The 17,790-nt window shown below is 37.5% G+C and overlaps 1 protein-coding gene and 1 long non-coding RNA gene across 2 annotated transcripts; both read right to left on the bottom strand.

Moving 5' to 3' along the window:
• Positions 1-228: 228 nt before the first annotated feature.
• LOC113322825 (protein root UVB sensitive 1, chloroplastic-like) lies at positions 229-4,813 on the bottom strand. Its single transcript, XM_026570986.1, has 8 exons — positions 4,680-4,813; positions 3,571-4,480; positions 3,095-3,370; positions 2,741-2,797; positions 2,305-2,503; positions 1,326-1,441; positions 1,058-1,246; positions 229-941 (listed from the first exon to the last, which is right to left on the bottom strand). Exons 2-8 carry the CDS (start codon positions 4,405-4,407, stop codon positions 660-662), a joined length of 1,956 nt encoding a protein of 651 aa, XP_026426771.1. The 5' UTR covers positions 4,408-4,480; positions 4,680-4,813; the 3' UTR covers positions 229-659.
• A 10,098-nt stretch (positions 4,814-14,911) lies between these two features.
• Positions 14,912-17,540, bottom strand: LOC113339811. Its single transcript, XR_003355141.1, has 3 exons — positions 17,377-17,540; positions 15,665-15,729; positions 14,912-14,950 (listed from the first exon to the last, which is right to left on the bottom strand). It is a non-coding gene; the product is annotated as an uncharacterized LOC113339811 (long non-coding RNA).
• Positions 17,541-17,790: the final 250 nt, after the last annotated feature.

The raw sequence follows: 17,790 nt of genomic DNA, 5'->3' as shown, positions 1-17,790 counted from the left end.
CATCAAAGCAAACTTACCAGAGATTCTTGATGAATCTCTCTACTTTATTGTCGATGATGTTTACTGGTTGCTAATGCTGCTGTACTTAGCGACTTGGACTGGCAAGGTGTGGAGACTGGAGATATACCGATCGCTGTCGATCAAAAAACAACGAGCCCACAAGCTTGATATTCTTATTTTCAAATGAAAATATCTTCGTCCTGTGCACAACACAACCCTAAACAGTTGTTTACAGTATAACCACCAATTCAATTTCACTTCAGAAAATGTATCTGTTCTGGTAATCAGAATAAGATACATGGCACCAATTAAGACGCCAATCGTGTATGTATGTACGATTATGAGCCACACACGATTGCTTTCTGACCCACCAGTTAAAAAAAAAATCTCAGACTTGTATTTGAATACTTTGTGGTCCTCTAATTTTATACAACAGTGCCTTTTTCAATTAGGCCCGGTCATCCATATCTTGGTCCTCAGATGGATGGTGTAGCAGCACCCACTTCCCAGCCTTTCTCAAGTTCAGCCAATGCACATTTTAAACAAAGATGCCGTGTGTGAAAGATCGACCATGAAACCTTAACAACCAGAAAAGCTACACCTTTCTTTCCAAAATGCCCAGATACACATCGAATAACCTGCTTCCAAGTGTTTCTACTTCACGCAGAGGAGGCACCACAATATTCTAAACGAATCCTGTTAGGTAATGGCCTGGCAATGAGTCCCTCAGTGATCCAACCTGCCGTAGTCCCGTCATGTTTAACATGGTCGAATTCCCTATTCACATAATCTAATGATATTTGCAGCTTTCCACTTGGTCTACAGTCATCTGCAGCACTCTTAGCCTCAATTCCGACGTTTTTCTCCAGCCAGTATAAATAATTGACATGGAACAACGATTTGAGCATGTCTTGTGGTGAGGAGCCCTCTTTAAGTACCACCTGAGATACAGAACAAAAAAGGCCAGACAAAATTCAATAATAAATTAGAGACGCAATATAGCAAGTACGATTCGTCTTATTTAAGAAAGTATCAACTTAGGCCCATTGGTGCTTACACAGTACAGTCCTTCATGCTCTGTCAATATGTACCCTTCATCTTTGTACAGATCAAACAAGGCTAGTGTGTCTTCCTTGCTGTTGATAACTCCACTAAGTTTGGAGCCTAGCAGCAGTCGCTTCTCAATTTGAACTGCAGCATCCTTGGCTTCGCCAGATAATAACTGCGGTTCTGCTTGAGAAGTGTCCTGCGTGAAAACAAAAAGAAAATGTAAGGGCAGTGACGTTGTACTAATAATCTAAGGCAACATTACGCTTACCACTTACTTTAGACATGAGGCTAACATTGCTAAGCTGCAGTCCCGAAAAGAGTGGTTCCTCATCATTAACCTCTTTAACAGGAGGAACTTGGCCAGTCAAAAGATACTCGCTGAAGACCAAACCTGTATATAATATCAGACAGAATTTACAATAATACAAAGAGTGAGAACTGAGAAGACAAACATATCGGATGGATTCATCTAATCTAACTAATATAAAGAAAAGATATATTCCATAAAATGGTGGATTGAATTTGGCAGTCAAAATGTAAGGTCATAAAAGTTATCTTGAATATAATCAACAAATTAAAAGAAAAAAATCATACTATAGATGTCTAAGACCTGAATCTGGCAACACTAGGTATGTTATTTATTCTGAAAACCTGGATGCTAATGGGAACTTAAGCTTAATATTCAAGTTCCATCGCCTCTGACAATTGCAATATGCACACAAAGTTTACTTACACAATCCATGCCAAAGAATTTCAATTTTCTCTGTAAAAAGAAAACTGGATCATCCATAGACCATCTTAACACCTTTCAGTAAACATTATACTTCACCATAGACTAAGAAAAGTGTATATCAGTTCCAAGTACACCGGGTCACATCAATGTTCATGCCCCCCCAAAAAGTTTGAACATGAAAAACGAATACCAGAGCCAGTTTAACTTAGCAAAAGTATTTTTTGTTGCAAGTTAAGGGTCTTACTGCCTTAGAAGACAGACATCATTGAAGGATGATATGACTTTTCACTTTAATGCAGTCGAATGACAGATGGGATTCTAATAGGCTGCCTCAAGTATTAAGGATGATGATAAAGGGATTCATCAAGGAACCGTAATAAAAGCTAAACAAATGTTACCATTGAGAGGATTGTAAATGATTAACACGATATGGAGACATTTAATTTAACATTTTAAGCAAGAAAAAGAAGTGTTGGTGTTATACAGAGAACTGTAAATAAAGTTCAGAGAGAAGAGATTACTTGCACGATACGGATTGAGTGTCCTTAATTGAATTGATTGATATGACTTGAGATTGCAGAACATGTGGACGCCAGTCACCACAAAAAAGGAGGCAAAGGCAAGATATGTGGAGGAGCCAATGCAGTGAGCCAACCCTATACCAAGCATGATACCAATTGACTTGCTCACCATCCCTTGAGCTTCTCCCTTAGCAATTACCTGTAATACGTAATACCTTCGAATTAGGAAACATATATCAACCAACTTGAATCACTGAAAACCACTAAACACAGTATAATATGAAGTACGAGATCAAGAAGATAGAACAGCGCATGAAAGCTAGGCATCAAGAACTAAAAAATCTCATAAATCCTAAGAGGTCTCCATGCTTTGTGAGAGAAAAAAAGAAGAAAAATATTGAAAAGTATAAATGACCGAAAAGGAAACACATTATACCTCTGCAAAATTCCTCTGAGCAGCAAATCCTGCATAGAAACAGCTCCTAGTAGAAGCCTGCGCAGCAATAGGCCTAATGTTAATATATAATCACTCTTGAAAAGTTTCATAAACACACCAGATTCAAAACCATTTTCTTATGTTCATTTATGTTGAAGACCCATGGCAAATTATGACTTAATCTGATCTCAGACCCCTGTCAAAATATGACTTAATTTACTCAGGTGAAACAGAAACTCACTTTGTGTGACCTCAGACTACTCTTTAAAGGTTTAAACAATTCTATATTTTTATTTCCGTGCCCTTCCGTAACAATTTAACCTAAAATATATCAATATACAGATGAAGGAAAACCTGAATCAAAGAGGCAGCTGATCGACCTGCTCCAGCAGCTGCACCAATGAAAACAAAGAGATGAGGAAATGAAGGAGTCAGAATCTCCAGTCCATAAGCAGTGTTTTCCAAGAGATCCGCACACAACCTCCAGCCCTTTGGATTCACATCGAAATGGCGTCCATACTTGGACAATAATATTTTGCTTAGATACCCAATACCATCCTTGAGTACCCAACTCACTGCAGCTGCTGTTGGTATTGCACCTTTCCCCAACCCAACGGCATAAAGTAAAGCCTAGAGAAAGAAAAAGAAAGCAAACAGAAAGATTTAGTAATAAGAGAATCATTACAGAAACAAAACTAACCAAGCCTTTCATCCCAAACAAGTTGGGGTAGGCTAGAAATGAAACCCATGTCGAAGTTACCAAAACCAAAAGCAGAATAATAATAGAATCACTAGTGAAATTAAAACATAAGATAGAAGGATGGAGACACCTGGGTAGACAGGACGCCGCTGATTTGACTAGCAATGCCCTGGACAGCTCTCCATAGAGAGTACTCCAGGTAATCGTTGCTAACACTGCTGGGATAACCCTCTGGAAGCATAAGCTGGATAAAGAGTTGTCTGCACTGAGACTGAAAGAAATTGAAGAAACCGAGATGCGCTAAAGACTTAAAGGACAAGTTGGTTTCATCATCAGAAGCAACAATAAAGGCATCCTGTGAAGGGTCAGGGAGGAGCCTGATCCACTTTCCACCTCTCACTTCCCAAATAGCATTTTCTTCTTCTTTGTCAGCTATTGTTGCAAGTGCCCAAGTAAATTGGAAAGCCCAAAAGCAACCTAAGATGGACATGATAAAGACAGAGGGATCCCGACCATGTTTGTTACCGTCATTCTCATTGCTGCCATTGTCCCCATTGTTATTGTTCCCATTGTTGTTATTGTTGTTGTTTCCATTCCCTCCTCCATCATTAAGTTGCAATTCAAGTTGAGGTGATGAATTACTGATAATTGATTTTGTTTCTGAAGAGGTGGTGGTGGTAGTGTTGATTTTGAATAGTGAATTCATCTTATCAAAGAATGGTTGAAAAGGCAGAAATGGTTTTGACATGGATGAGGAAGAATAAACACAGGGAGAAATTCCCAAATTGTTGCGATTGACATGATGATAAGCAACAACAAATGAAGACCTAGATGATGATGATGGTAACAAAATAGAAGCATATGAAGTAGTTGTTGGTCTAATTGAAGAACTATTAAGTTGTCGTCTGTTACTGCTGACATTAATCGTGGATAATGACCAACCACAGCACGATGACAAGGACGCCATTATTGCTGCAATTGAGTTTCTTCAAAACAAATGTTTATAAAATCGGCATCCAATAAAATGATTGAAAATCATCCTGAAATTAATAGAAATTTCCAGACTTAAACTAAATCAAATGATTAACAATCTCAGAAAAAAAAGAATAAACCAGGGTAATTTTGGTCATTACTATAGATAATCTAATAAATAAGAAAAACCCTAGCTTAGATTTGGTCACTGAGATTTATGCATCCAAAGAGTTCCATAGAAAAAGAGGGAGGTTCAAGGAACAGTACCATTAGCCGAAGTGGTGCTGGTGGTGGCCGCGGCGGACGGTGGTGGAGAAAAACCCTAAACCCCAGACGGCAACAGATGACGCGGGAGAACCTCCAACCGAGAGTCAAGAAATGAAACTGAGAGGTTAGGTGGGGGAGGGTGAACACGAGAAACAAAGGAAGATGGATAAATGTAGTGACTAGTGAGTTGTTTTGACTCGGCCTGTTCGGGCTGACTGTGATTGTGGTTATGACTCATGAGGCCTAATTTCGGCCCGGTCACCGGCCACGCGGTGGATTTTGGACTTGGTAAGCGTAATATTTTGGTGGCCAAGAGCATCTCCAATGATAGGGGTGTCAAGGTCATCCTCTCTGTAGGTTTTATCTACAATTTTTGGTATGGGTCACGGAGATTAGCTCAGTTGGTCAGGGGTTGAACTCTCAAATTATAGATTAGGGATTCAATTTCCGCTACTGATTGATCAAAGAAGAGAGAAAAAAGGGGAAAAAATATTTTTTCTACATAAATTTCATCTCCATTTCCCAAGATCTTATTTAACAATTCTTGTTTGAATTTAGAGACAAAATATGATGTGAACTAAAACCCAAGGTCAAAAGAAAGTCCTTTGCTCCCCTTGCATTGGAGATGAAAATTGGGTGGAAAAGGTCTTAAATCCTATGTGTCATGCTAATTTAAGACATTGACCCATTGCATTGGAGATGCTCTAAGTACATTTTTAGGTCGTGAGCAAATTTTTTTCCAACTAGATAGATGTAGAGTTGCTAAGCCGACGAGATAAATATCCTTTCCCCCCACTTAGCCATGTCATCTTTTTTCTATGAACCCTTGCATTGGAGATGAAAATTGGGTGGAAAAGGTCTTAAATCTTATGTGTCATCCTATTTTAAGACCTTGACCCATTGCATTGGAGATTCTCTAAGAACATTTTTAGGTCATGAGCAAAATTTTTGGCAACTAGGTAGATGTAGAGTTGCTAAGCCGACGAGATAAATATCTTTTGCCCCCACTTAGCCATGTAATCTTTTGTTATGACCTTAACTAGGCCTGTCAATATCTGTCCGATATCCGGAATCCGTTTCAGAATATTCGGGATCCTATAGGATTTTATCCGTTGTATCGGTATCAGATACGGATATTTATCGGAAATTTCTTCCTTAACCTATCGATATCGGATTGGGCTTCATCTGTTTCGTTAATATCCGATATCCAATAGAGTTAGGGATATACTTGTAATTTTTCCAATCCCATTTATTATCAGTAGAGTAAACCTAACGTATACTCATTTCCTTTTCTTTTTTTTTTCCTCTTCTCTTCTCAGTCCGTCAGTCACCTCTCCACTCTCTCTCGCTCGATCAATCACTCACTCACTTGTTTATCAATCACTCACCCACTCAATCAGGTACTGATTCTCTTCTATTTTTGTGTTCGATTTTTGTGTTCGATTGTCATGAAATTAGGGATTCTGTCATGCAATCAAAAATTAGGTTTTGATATTACTTACAAGTATGGATGAAATTAGAGAAAGATTTGAGATGGATTTAACTTAAAAAATAATATGAGGCATTGAGGTTGAAGAGTAACTCAATATTTTCATCTTACTCAATTTTCTGTTAGCATTCAGTTTTAATTTCAATTTCAGTTTCAGTTGCTTTTTCTTGTTTAGATTGCATTGTGGATGGTTTGTGCTTTCATGTCTTTTATCATTTATATATTTTGTCTTGCCTTATTCCCTGATGAATTAGTGAATATTGCCAATTTAATGGCTAATGGATGTTACCGGTGTTAATGGGAATCTTATCTTTGTTCCTTTGGCTTGATTAGGCGATTCACATTGTTGTTTTTCAGATAGAATCTTCGTTATGAAGTCAGGAATAGTCTGATTATCTAGGAGTTTACCAAAATTTCCATTGTACTTATCTAGGAGGAACAATGCTGGTTGATGCAGCACAAGAACTAGATGTAGAATAAGTGGTTGCAGTTGGTATGGAATACAACAGCTAAGGTTGTAGTAGAATTAGTATTAGTGCCAAATCTCATTTTTCTTGTTATAGTTGTTGTAGTGTACTGGTAGTTGCAGTAGCAGCAGAAGCCACAACAGCTACTTGTTCTAGCTTTATTAGTTGCCTTACATTTCCACATGTACTTGCCCATTTTAGGATTAGCTTCCTTACATTTACATAGCCAACTATGTTATTTTATTGATCTAGGATTAGTATTCTGTTTTACTTTCTTTATGTGTTCTGCCTTTTCATGTCCAAATTTGAAAGCTAAGTTTGTATGTATGATTGTTTGGTCATCTAATACTTGGTTCATGTTGTTCTCAGGATGTCTCAAAGTCAAGCTCGCTCCATAAAGAGGAGAGTCTATAACTCGTATTACAAAAGATTTCCCATATTTGGTAAAGGTATACTTCTGGTTCCTCCTATCTAAAATCACATCTCGATCCCACAAGTAAGAACTACCAACTACAACCTGACAAACATCTAATGGAACCACATCGCATGTAACCTCATCAATGTATGACTCGTCAAAAGAAAACTTGAACGTACACTACTCTGAAACCTGTATCCCACCTTCCTTTTGGAGCCACCCAAAGGATAGGGTTTTGGATGTTTGAAAGTCTTTAAACCCAACTTATCTACCAAAGAATGTGAAAATAAATTCTTCTGACTTCCCGGGTCAATAACAACTGAAAAAGCGGGGGTCTAACACCACCACCCAATATTTTGATTAGAAATTTGTATGGACTAACTCCGAAATACTTTACTAGAGAATCAACTGGACAGTCAGACTCAATCTAGATAAAAGTATCTCAAGGATTTAATATCTCTCTCTTGATTTGATTTTTACTCAAGCTAAAAACAATAGCGAGTCTTTATCAAATACAAGGAATAACTTGGACGGTAACAAAGACCAATGTCCAAGGATCAATCAATATCAATCAACAACCAAAGGTTGGATTTCCAATTGATGATCACGAACGCACAACCTGTATTATTTCAATTATATAAAATATAATGCGGAAAAGAAATAACACAGACACCAAAAGTTTTGTTAACGAGGAAACCGCAAATGCAGAAAAACCCCGGGACCTAGTCCAGATTGAATACACAATGTATTAAGCCGCTACAGACACTAGCATACTCCAAGCTAACTTCGGACTAGACTATAGTTGAATCCCAATCAGTCTCCCACCGATACAAGGTACAGTTGTACTCATACGCCTCTGATCCCAGCAGGATACTACGCACTTGATTCCCTTAGCTGATCTCACCCACAACCAAGAGTTGATGCAACCCAAAATCACAAACTTGATAATAAACAGATTTGTCTCACACAGAAAAGTCTATCAAATGATAAATTTGTCTCCCACAGATAAACCCTAGGCTTTGTTCCGTCTTAAGATATAAAATCAAGGTGAACAGGAACCAATTGATAATCCGGTTTTATATTCCCGAAGAACAGCCTAGATTAATCAATCACCTCTCTACAATCCTTCCTGACTACACAAGCGGATTGTCGAGGAATCACAAACAGTGAGACGAAGATGTTTGTGACTTCTTTATCTTACCTATCGGAGAACTCTCACGATCTCAAGTCAATCAATCGATTGTACTCCTACGATAGAAGATGCAAGATCAGATCACACAACTACGATAAAAGTAGTATCGGTATGGCTTCACAATCCCAATGAAGTCTTTAAGTCGTTAACCTGATTTTAGAGAAGAAAATCAAAGGTTAATGGATATCGACTCTAGCGGGCGCACTAGTATCACACAGACGTGTGGGGATTATTTTTGCACAATGCTAGATGTCTCCTTTATATAGTCTTCAAATCAGGGTTTCGCCTTAGTTACAAAGCAATGCATATTCACCGTTAGATGAAAACCTGATTTAGATTCAAGCTAATATTTCTCAACCGTTAGATCGAAAACTTAGCTTGTCACACACACTTGGGTAGACGTTTATTGGGTTTGTGAAAACCATGCCCAAACGTGTACGTGTATGTTGGTTCAACATAGTAACCCAAAAGGTTAACCATATGAGCATTTCATATTAACTTTGTTCTTCTTCACCATAACTAGTTCAATTGACTCAAATGAACTAGTTAAAGAGTTGTCCAATTGCTATGAGATCTTATGTAATTACACAAGACATAATTGAAACAAAGATGATTCGATTCGATTGAATCGGCTCATGAACATTATAGCCACGGTTTGTGATAGAAGCATTTATGTGTCTAATGTGTCCTCAATGTTCCGTATTGTTAGTACTCGATTTCGTACTTATTATGGTGTTTTCTGTGTTTGTAGGGGAAATAAACATTCTTGGAAAAATCGGCTCGAAAAGTTACTCAGGACACCCCCGGAGGACATTTGCTATACGGACCCTCACTTTGGATAAGGGGTAACCTAATTACTAAGGGGCACCCCATTTCTAGGCAGCTGCTAATCGCACCCCAGGACCGGATAGGGGGCAACCCTTCTTCTTCATTTCAAATTCATTTTTTGGCGGGAAGAAGAGTTCACTCCTGGCAGTTTCCTCGATCGGATTTTGGATGGGTTAGAGGTAGACTAAATCGCTGAAACTTCATGGGTGGACGTGATATAGCCTAAAAGGCTTGGTATGGGCCTTTGGTTCGATCCAATTTGGATAGATATTCCGCGAGAAGAAAACAGAGAAGCACGAGTTTTGAAGGAGTACATCCACAGGATTTTTATGAGCTGGCGTGTGCAGTTAGGGTATTCGATTCTCTCTAAACATGTTTACATGTTCTTAGCTGCCATAGGACGCGTGATGGAGATAAAATGGGAAACTATATGAGCTGCAAATTCGTAAAGATATTCCCCGGATATTGTTTTTAATGGCGAGAAGATTTGGGAATTAAGGGGAAGATATTTGTTTCTGGCATATATAAATGAGGAGTTGAGAAGTCAGCAAGGGGGATAAAGAGTTTGGCAGAGAAATAGAGCACCACAGAGTCGAAACACCAAGTTACAGAGAGACCTGTTGCTGCTGCCATTGAAGAACACGAAGAACGTACCATTCAAGACCGTCGTTTTCCAACAGTAACAACGACTCACAGCCGAGGGTCGTACATCAGAGGCAGACTTATTTGCTACAGCGTTTGCGACACAGAGTCGTGGGTCTTAGAGCAACAGTAACAGTGACACATCCTCTGTATCGTTTCTTTTTTGTTTGTAACAAATATAATTGTTACAAACCCAGTTTTAAATTATTTCTCCATTTTCATCATTTATAAACACCCTTTGATCAATAATAATGATTTTTGAGCGTGTTTCCAACAACATGATGAGAGGATAAATTCTCGCGTAACCAAGACAATGGATGAAGCTATTCACACATGAATAATGGGTAACTATTTCATTTTCTCTAATATTTAATTATAATTCACTCAATCACTGCTTTTGCAGAGTTCTTAAAAGTTTACATAATTTTTCTTCATTAGTTGTTATTCAATTAGATGGGTTATGCTTTGTTTAGATAATCTATGCTTAGGGGATACAATTAATATTTGAGAATATGTTTGATTATTTGTGAATGAAGAAATAAAGTATTAAAAGGTTAATTAGAGTTATGAAATATTTGACATCATTCGTTCATGTGTAATAGTGGATTCTAGTGTCTTGGTTATTCCCAATATCTTGAAACCAAATTTTGAATTTAGTTTTCTTTAATTTTTAAGTCTAAATTCTTTTGCTTTCACAAGTCTCAATGAACCTTTTTACTACAAATCAATTGAAAATCACATCAATTTTTGGCGTCGCTGCCGGGGATTTGTTTATAGATTTGTTTTTAGGTTTTATTTTATTTGTTCTTTTCTACGCGTTTTGGTATTTTTGTTTGCTTTCAGATTTGGAGCTAAGTTTAAGAAAAATAGAAAGTGCTGAAGAGAAAGGCAAAGTCCAAAAAGGAAAGAAAAGAGAAATCTAAAAGGAGTGAAGAAGAAGATTTTGTAAATAATTTTATTTTAGTTTTTTAGAAACTGTAATTAGGGTTATATTTTTGTAATTTTTTTTTATTTTTGGACTTTATTTTTGGACATTGGACATTAATTTTTTTAAACCCTACGGAAGGGTAGTTTTAAATACAAATTGTGTGCAGAGAAGGACGGCAATTACGATATCGCCTTGGCCCCTCGGGTTCGTACATGACATAGGAGTCGTGGCCCGAGTCGACTTCAACGGTTCATCCCCCGTCTGGAACGGGAGGTAAGAATTCTAAACACCTGTGAATCCCCTGTCAACGGGTTTACTGGATGATTTTGTATGCATATATGTTGAGGAATCGAATACGGCTGTTTTAATTTCCTAGTAAAGGGCAAGGCCTGGCCATACAAGATAAAAGTTCGGATTTCATCACCGTTCTCTTCTTGCCCGCCTTAGGAAAACGAAACCAAACGCGAACCTAAGCCTAAAATTTTGACTAGAATGAGACTGATAGAGTAACGAGCTTAATAGGAAAGTCATTCGAAAAATATTGGTTACTCTTTTAAGCATACTTCGAAGTTCATGATGGTTTCTGTGAGTTGAATGCGTGACTGCGCCACCTTGTAATGCGGTGAGGCCTTGGGTATCAAAGCTCCACGCAGCTTCCCTCGCCTCTATTCAACTTACTTTGACTCGGATTGATTCCAGAGGGGTTTGCTTAAATTGTAACGAATTCCCTTTCGAAAGAATAGAAGCTGGTCTAGAATCAATCATGCTTTTTGTTTTCTAGATAAAATAGGCTTGTTGTGGTCGAGTCAGCCTTCTTTGTGTTTGTTTAGAATTCCCTTGCGGTTAGGATGTCGAACTGGTATTATAATAGCCAATACAATGAGTATCCGACTGAGCAGCTTGGGCATTATCCTTTTTATGACCATAGTGTGAATAGTGATTGGGAACGCAAAACTTTTTAAGGTTACGGGTCATACCATGGTGAGCCCAATTACTATCCACATGCGCACAGGTCATACGAGCAAAAAAATCCTCCTATTTCTTTAGAAGAGTCTCTCAAGAGTTTTAATGAGTCAACACAGAAGTTATTTATGAAAGGGACTTATAATATTCCGCTTCTAGAAGATTCCATAGAGCAAACAACTAAAATGTCTCTAGAGGATTCCCTCAAGCAATTTACTGAGAGTACAAATAGGATTGTGGAAAAACTTGCTCAGGATGGTCTTAATTTCCAGTATAGTGTTCCCAATACCACCCTTGAAAATAAGGATAGTTTTTATTCACATAATCAAGATGACGAGGTTAGAATTGGTAACACTACTTGTTTTTATGAGGTTCGATCTTTTTCATGTTATTATAAAGACGATTATGATGAGGATAGTATTGATGAAGAACATGAAATATGTAGTCATAGTGATCAGGAATTTGTTACTCCGATTGAGATTTATAATGATAGTGTTGTTTCTAGTACAAATCCAAATAATTTTAATAATTATTCACCTATTCAAAAGGATGAGGATTTGACTAGAGATACCACCGTTTTAGACGATGTAGTTCATGATCCTTTAGCCTGCAGTATGTTGGATAATCTATTATTTGATGTGCCTATCAGTGAATCGGAGGAAGTAACTATGATTAACACCTTAGTTAATGAGCCTTTACTAGAAACTTTTGCTGGTAATCCTTTATATGATTATGATGATGGTTTAGAGGAAAGAGTTTACCCTGAGAATAATGTTTTAGAGTCTACCCATTTAGAAACACTAATATTAGAAGACCATAAACTCGTAGAGATGAGCGAGGATGAACCAGACTTAGAAGAATCAATTGACCATTTTCAGGAATCTGATGACCAATAAATTAGGGAAGTTGTGACTAGTCTTTCGAGAGACACAGAAAACTCTAAGTTTGGGGGTGATTATCATTCTCCGTGTTCTTTAACTCTTAGAAAGTTCCCTCGTGTAGGACTTGACATTTATGCCTCAACCATCTTACAAGATTATCTTCATACATGTTTTACCGAACGTAATGATGTCCAGAAAGAAGCTCAGTTGTTAGAAACTCATCCTCTGGTTGATGTGGTTAACCCAATATATGATACCAAGATTGACTTTGTTTTCCCACCAAAAACTTTTCAACCAATTGTGGGAACATATGATTTTCAGATGTGTCGGTTACTAAGTTTTGAGACTAAACCTAATTACTTTAGGATATTAGGGGGTCGACACATTTTCTTAAGGAAGACCACCTCTTTAATTGTGGTCAGCTGTGTGAGTCAAATATAATTGACTTAGAGGATCCCCAATTATTCAAGTTGTTGTTATGTGCTTCTAAGTTCTTTGTTGAGTTTTTCCAAACTCTAATGCCTGAACCGGATCTTAGCTTTGAGGAAATCCAACCGATGAAAGATTTTTATTTAGACCCTTTTATAGAGCCTGAACATGAACCACAACTAGATGTAGTTGTCTTACGCGAGGGTATGTTCGGTATCTTCTTGGTCTGTTGCACTTTCCTCTTCTTGTGGGTAATGCTTTTTGATCCAGATGACCCACAATTATTCCGGCTACTGCTATATGATTCTACGAGGTGACTAATTCTTCCAATGTCTGGCTGAAGACTTTAAACTTAGCACTTCTTGGGAGGTAACCCATGCTCATGCAACACGGTAATATCTTTCCTTAACTCTTTTACTTCAAGTGGTAACAGTTTCTCCTTGTTCATGTTTTTAATTTTATCGTTAGAACATTGAGGACAATGTTAGATTTAAGTTTGGGGGTATGGGAGAAACTTTTTAGTTGCAGTAAAAAAAAAAAAAAAACTCCAGAGCCTAGAAATTTATGTTTATTAAGGATGGCACTAACCAGTCTAAGTGGATGGAAGCATTTTGGTTGTAGGAGTTGAGGAACCAATAAGATTAGATGGAAACATCTAAAAAGTCTATTCATAAAAGCACAGAGCTCAGGTGTTAGAATTAAAAAAAACATGGTAGTTTCGCCATATCTCGTTGAATCCTAATCCTTCAGTTTTTATTTTTTAAGTGATTTGGTGGGGCACACGATTCAAGTTGTTACCTTTGCTAGGGTGAAATAGGGTGATTGAGATACCAAAAATAAAATAAAAATTAAGACCAGACCAACAGGAATAAATTCAATAAAGTCGACCACTGGTGCCCTTGTATATGCCAGTTGTGTTGACCTAGAGTTAGGTTTATCGACCTAGAGTTAGGTTTATCGACCACTGGACCCCTCGATAACGGAGTTCTGTGCTTCTCCTCTAACCTCTGCAACATAGTTAAGCTTCCCTTGGACATTTGGTTGCCTCGGCTGGAATGGCGGTGCGTTAGTACGTGGCTGATTCTGAGGTCTACCACCAACATTCTGACTATGTGGCTGGTTTTGCGGTCTATTACCAACATTCTGATTACGTGGCTGATTCGTGTTCTGTGGTCTCTGCCTCTGTGGATGGGGGCAATCTCTGGCGTAATGACCTTCCTCTCTACAATTATAACACTTTGTCCCAGACTTCTTCTCCTTCTTCACCGGAGATTCGGTACGTGGTCGCTTATGCCGTGCTTGTGGGTTTTGTTTCACCTTCTTCTTCTTTTCACGAGATTCTCTCTCTTTCAGTGTTTTAGCCCAACTAGCTTCAACAGCCAACGCAGATTTTAAGACTGCAGCATACGTGTTATGGTTATGACTGACCACCCTATCTCGAATGGGTCCCTTCAAAGCACACTCTAGCTTACGAGCCCTCAGCTCCTGGGTCGGTACCAAATGTTGTCCATGTCGTTCTAACTCTGCAAACTTCTTATCTAACTGAGTTACTGACATATCCCCCTGCTCCAATAATGCAAACTCCATACATTTTGCAGCTTGAGCAGTCGGTGGGAAATATTTCTCTAAAAACAACTCCTCAAATCTTTCCCAAGACATCCGTGATACATTTTCCATTCTCTCAATGGAGCTCCACCAAAAATCCGCATCCCCATGGAACATGTATGTAACAAATCTCACTTTGTCTTCCTCTGAAACCAACATAACTTTCAATTCTTTCTTTATACCCAGCAACCACTTTTCAGCATCAGTTGGTTCCTCGGTTCCATGAAATATGAAGTCATTACCTAAAGATTTCTTGAACCTTCGTACATCAACTTCATGACTGGATTTGTTCGGATTCTCTATAGCTTTAGCAATGGTCTTCACGGAACCTGCTAGCTCTGCCATATCTTGCTGCATAGTCTTGGTTCTCTTATTCAGAACCTTGATTTTCTTAGTTGGAGTAGAACGAGCTATTTTTTCCATATTTGACATCTACGAATCAAACTTTCAACGAGTTAGCTCGGTTAGTTTTGTCAGTAACTACTCATTACTAACCACCCAATCATATACATATCACGGAATCTGGTAGTTTTCTAAAAATTCCCAAATAAAAAGTTTTTTTTTTTTAAACTCCTTTTTAGAAATCTCACAACAAAACCAACACTTAAATACTCACAATCCAAAGCAAAATAGAGTAAATTTGCTGGTATCACTAACACAAAACAAAGAGAAACCCAAAGAAAATCGAAACATTTGCTCTGATACCAACTGTGACGACCCAGAAAATTTTTCGCTTTCGATTGGCCGTGGTGTCCAGTCAACCGACAAGTTTTCAATCTTCCGAGTTGCCAAAACGAAAATATACTAAAGAAAACAGTTTAAAGATAAAAGAGGGATCGACTAGTACAAAACTGATTAATTCAAAAGTACCAAAAATCAAGACTTTACACTTATATAAACAATACCAAAAAGGATTTAATTTCTTTAAGAAGTTCACTCAAAGGTGGTAGCTTAAAGATTACAACAAAATAGCTTTAGCCGATTTTCAAACAAAAACACAACTATCAACATAAACCTCATTTACAAAAGTAACAAAAGATTTCCTTTTCAAACCTTCACAAAGTAAACACAAAGTACTAGTTTTCACAAACCATCCCAGATTACACGTAGATATATACATGAACAAAAAAAAGCGAGTGTACTCACTTTGACCCCCAATGCTTTACGCACCAAGCTTTAACAAGCTTACTGCCTCAAGCCGCTCTCAAACTCTGTGGAAAACAAAACAAATAGGGTGAGCCACAGCCCAGTAGGGAGACGATGATACGAAGTCGAACGTACAATTCAATGCCCAATAAGGATAGCCAAAAACATCAAATATATGTAAATAAAACATTAAGTTGTTGAGCACATCCATATCCAAGTTTCACAGACTTTATAAAGTCAGTAAACCATTCTGAAATCATCCAAAGCGATTGAGTTCGCAATCTTCTACTGTGAGGGTCCTACCAAGTGTCGGAGTTTATCTGAAAACTAACCATCGTCCCAGACGATCTTCCGCAGGTAACCATTAGTATGGATTGCCCCTAATGGGCCCTACAAACTCATCAGTAGCATTTGTAACCAAAAGAGTGCTCAAACGATCGATAGATAGTTCATAAGTATCGTTAAATATGAATATCGCTTAAACTGTCAAAGTTTCAATTCATGAACCATGAAATGCCCTTACCTTAGCTTGCACTTTATGAAACAAAGCTAAAATCAATGAGGAGTATTCATACATAGGGCTAAATACACAAAACAAAACCATACATATGAGTTAACTCCATGATTTACTCTAAAACACTCCAGAAATTCAGTTTTGCTTAACTCCAAACAAAAATTCACACAAAATTCATTATGCAATGGAATTCAGTGGTTTTGATATCGTTAGAAAATAGAGAAAACCATCTTTAAAATAGGGTTCATAGGAAATAAGATAAAGTTATACACCTGTGTTTAAAACGTCTTGACAAAGCAGGACAGAAACTGTTTTCCTGCAGTTTTTAGTTTGCTCAGTCTCCACTCAAAAATTCGTGCAAAATTCATTGAGCGACGGAATTCAGTGAGTTAAGTCTTGTTTGAAACTACATGAGACCATATTTAACAGAAAAATAATAAGAGGTAACAAAAGTTAGATGTACCTGTTTTGACAGACCTTAGGAAAACTGGACAGCAGAACTGGTTCCTGAAATTCACAGTTTGGATAGCCTATACTCGAAAATTCACATAGGCTTCGTTACTCAATCAAATTGAGTGTTTTTCGGCTAGTTTTAAAGTACAGACAATAGGATATCACATAAAAATTATAAGAAAATCAAACAAGGTCAGTAACTTGTTCAAAACTCCTTTGACACAAACTGACAGAAAACTGTTACAGGAATTTTTCAGTTTTAATATTGTTCAGTTGAAAATTCACACAGGCTACATTATATTTCCGAATTCGACGGTTCTTAGCTCGTTAGAAAGTATAAAAAAAACTATTTCATAATAAAAATATGATCAAAAATAAGAGTAACATGAACCAGGTGTTTAAACCATCTCAAAAACATGACAGTAATCTGTTTTCTGAATCCTGAAATGCCCTAATTTGAGTTCTATCAAGAAATAGAGAACAATTCCAATAGATCCAAGTAACCCAGGATATATTTTGCAAGAATCATGAATTAAACATGAAATTTTCTGAAAACCCTAACCTTTCTCATGAACCCAATCATTCAAATCAAAGAGGATCAACATGTTAACTTGAAATTTAGAATTCTAACACAAATCCCATTGTAAGAATGTGAAGATATGAATTCCTTTGAGTTGTAAATCAGAGAATCAACATATATATAAATTGAAGATTCAAAACAGTTTTGAGAAGGAATTCCCCCTACCTTTGATGTGAAACAAGAGCTCCAAAGCAATGAATTCAAGCAACGGATCAAACTATGAAAGATATGCTTCAATTTCTAGTTTTTGTGTCTGATTTTTCTGCTAGTGAAAGAGATGAATCGAACATGGGAGAACATAATCTGATTTTGAAAGAAAATCGTATTTTTAAGTTTATCAAGAGAGCTAAAAAGACTAAAATACCCCTGATTCGATTAAAACATGACACGTACCCCTTGCAAGTGTCGTGTTCTCTAAAATCCATGAAATATGTATCCCTATTGGCATAAGTACACACCAAGGCTGGCTCACACGAAGAGAAACATGGTTTCTCAAGAAATTATCAAGTGTTTCGCAACCGAAACACGACAACAACTAGGTTCAACGCTCCACAATGCATTAAATCTAGCCTCCCAATC

The sequence above is a fragment of the Papaver somniferum genome, chromosome 1, assembly GCF_003573695.1.
Source record: "Papaver somniferum cultivar HN1 chromosome 1, ASM357369v1, whole genome shotgun sequence".
Lineage (NCBI taxonomy): Eukaryota > Viridiplantae > Streptophyta > Magnoliopsida > Ranunculales > Papaveraceae > Papaver > Papaver somniferum.
This window is presented reverse-complemented; position numbering and strand designations above follow the sequence as displayed.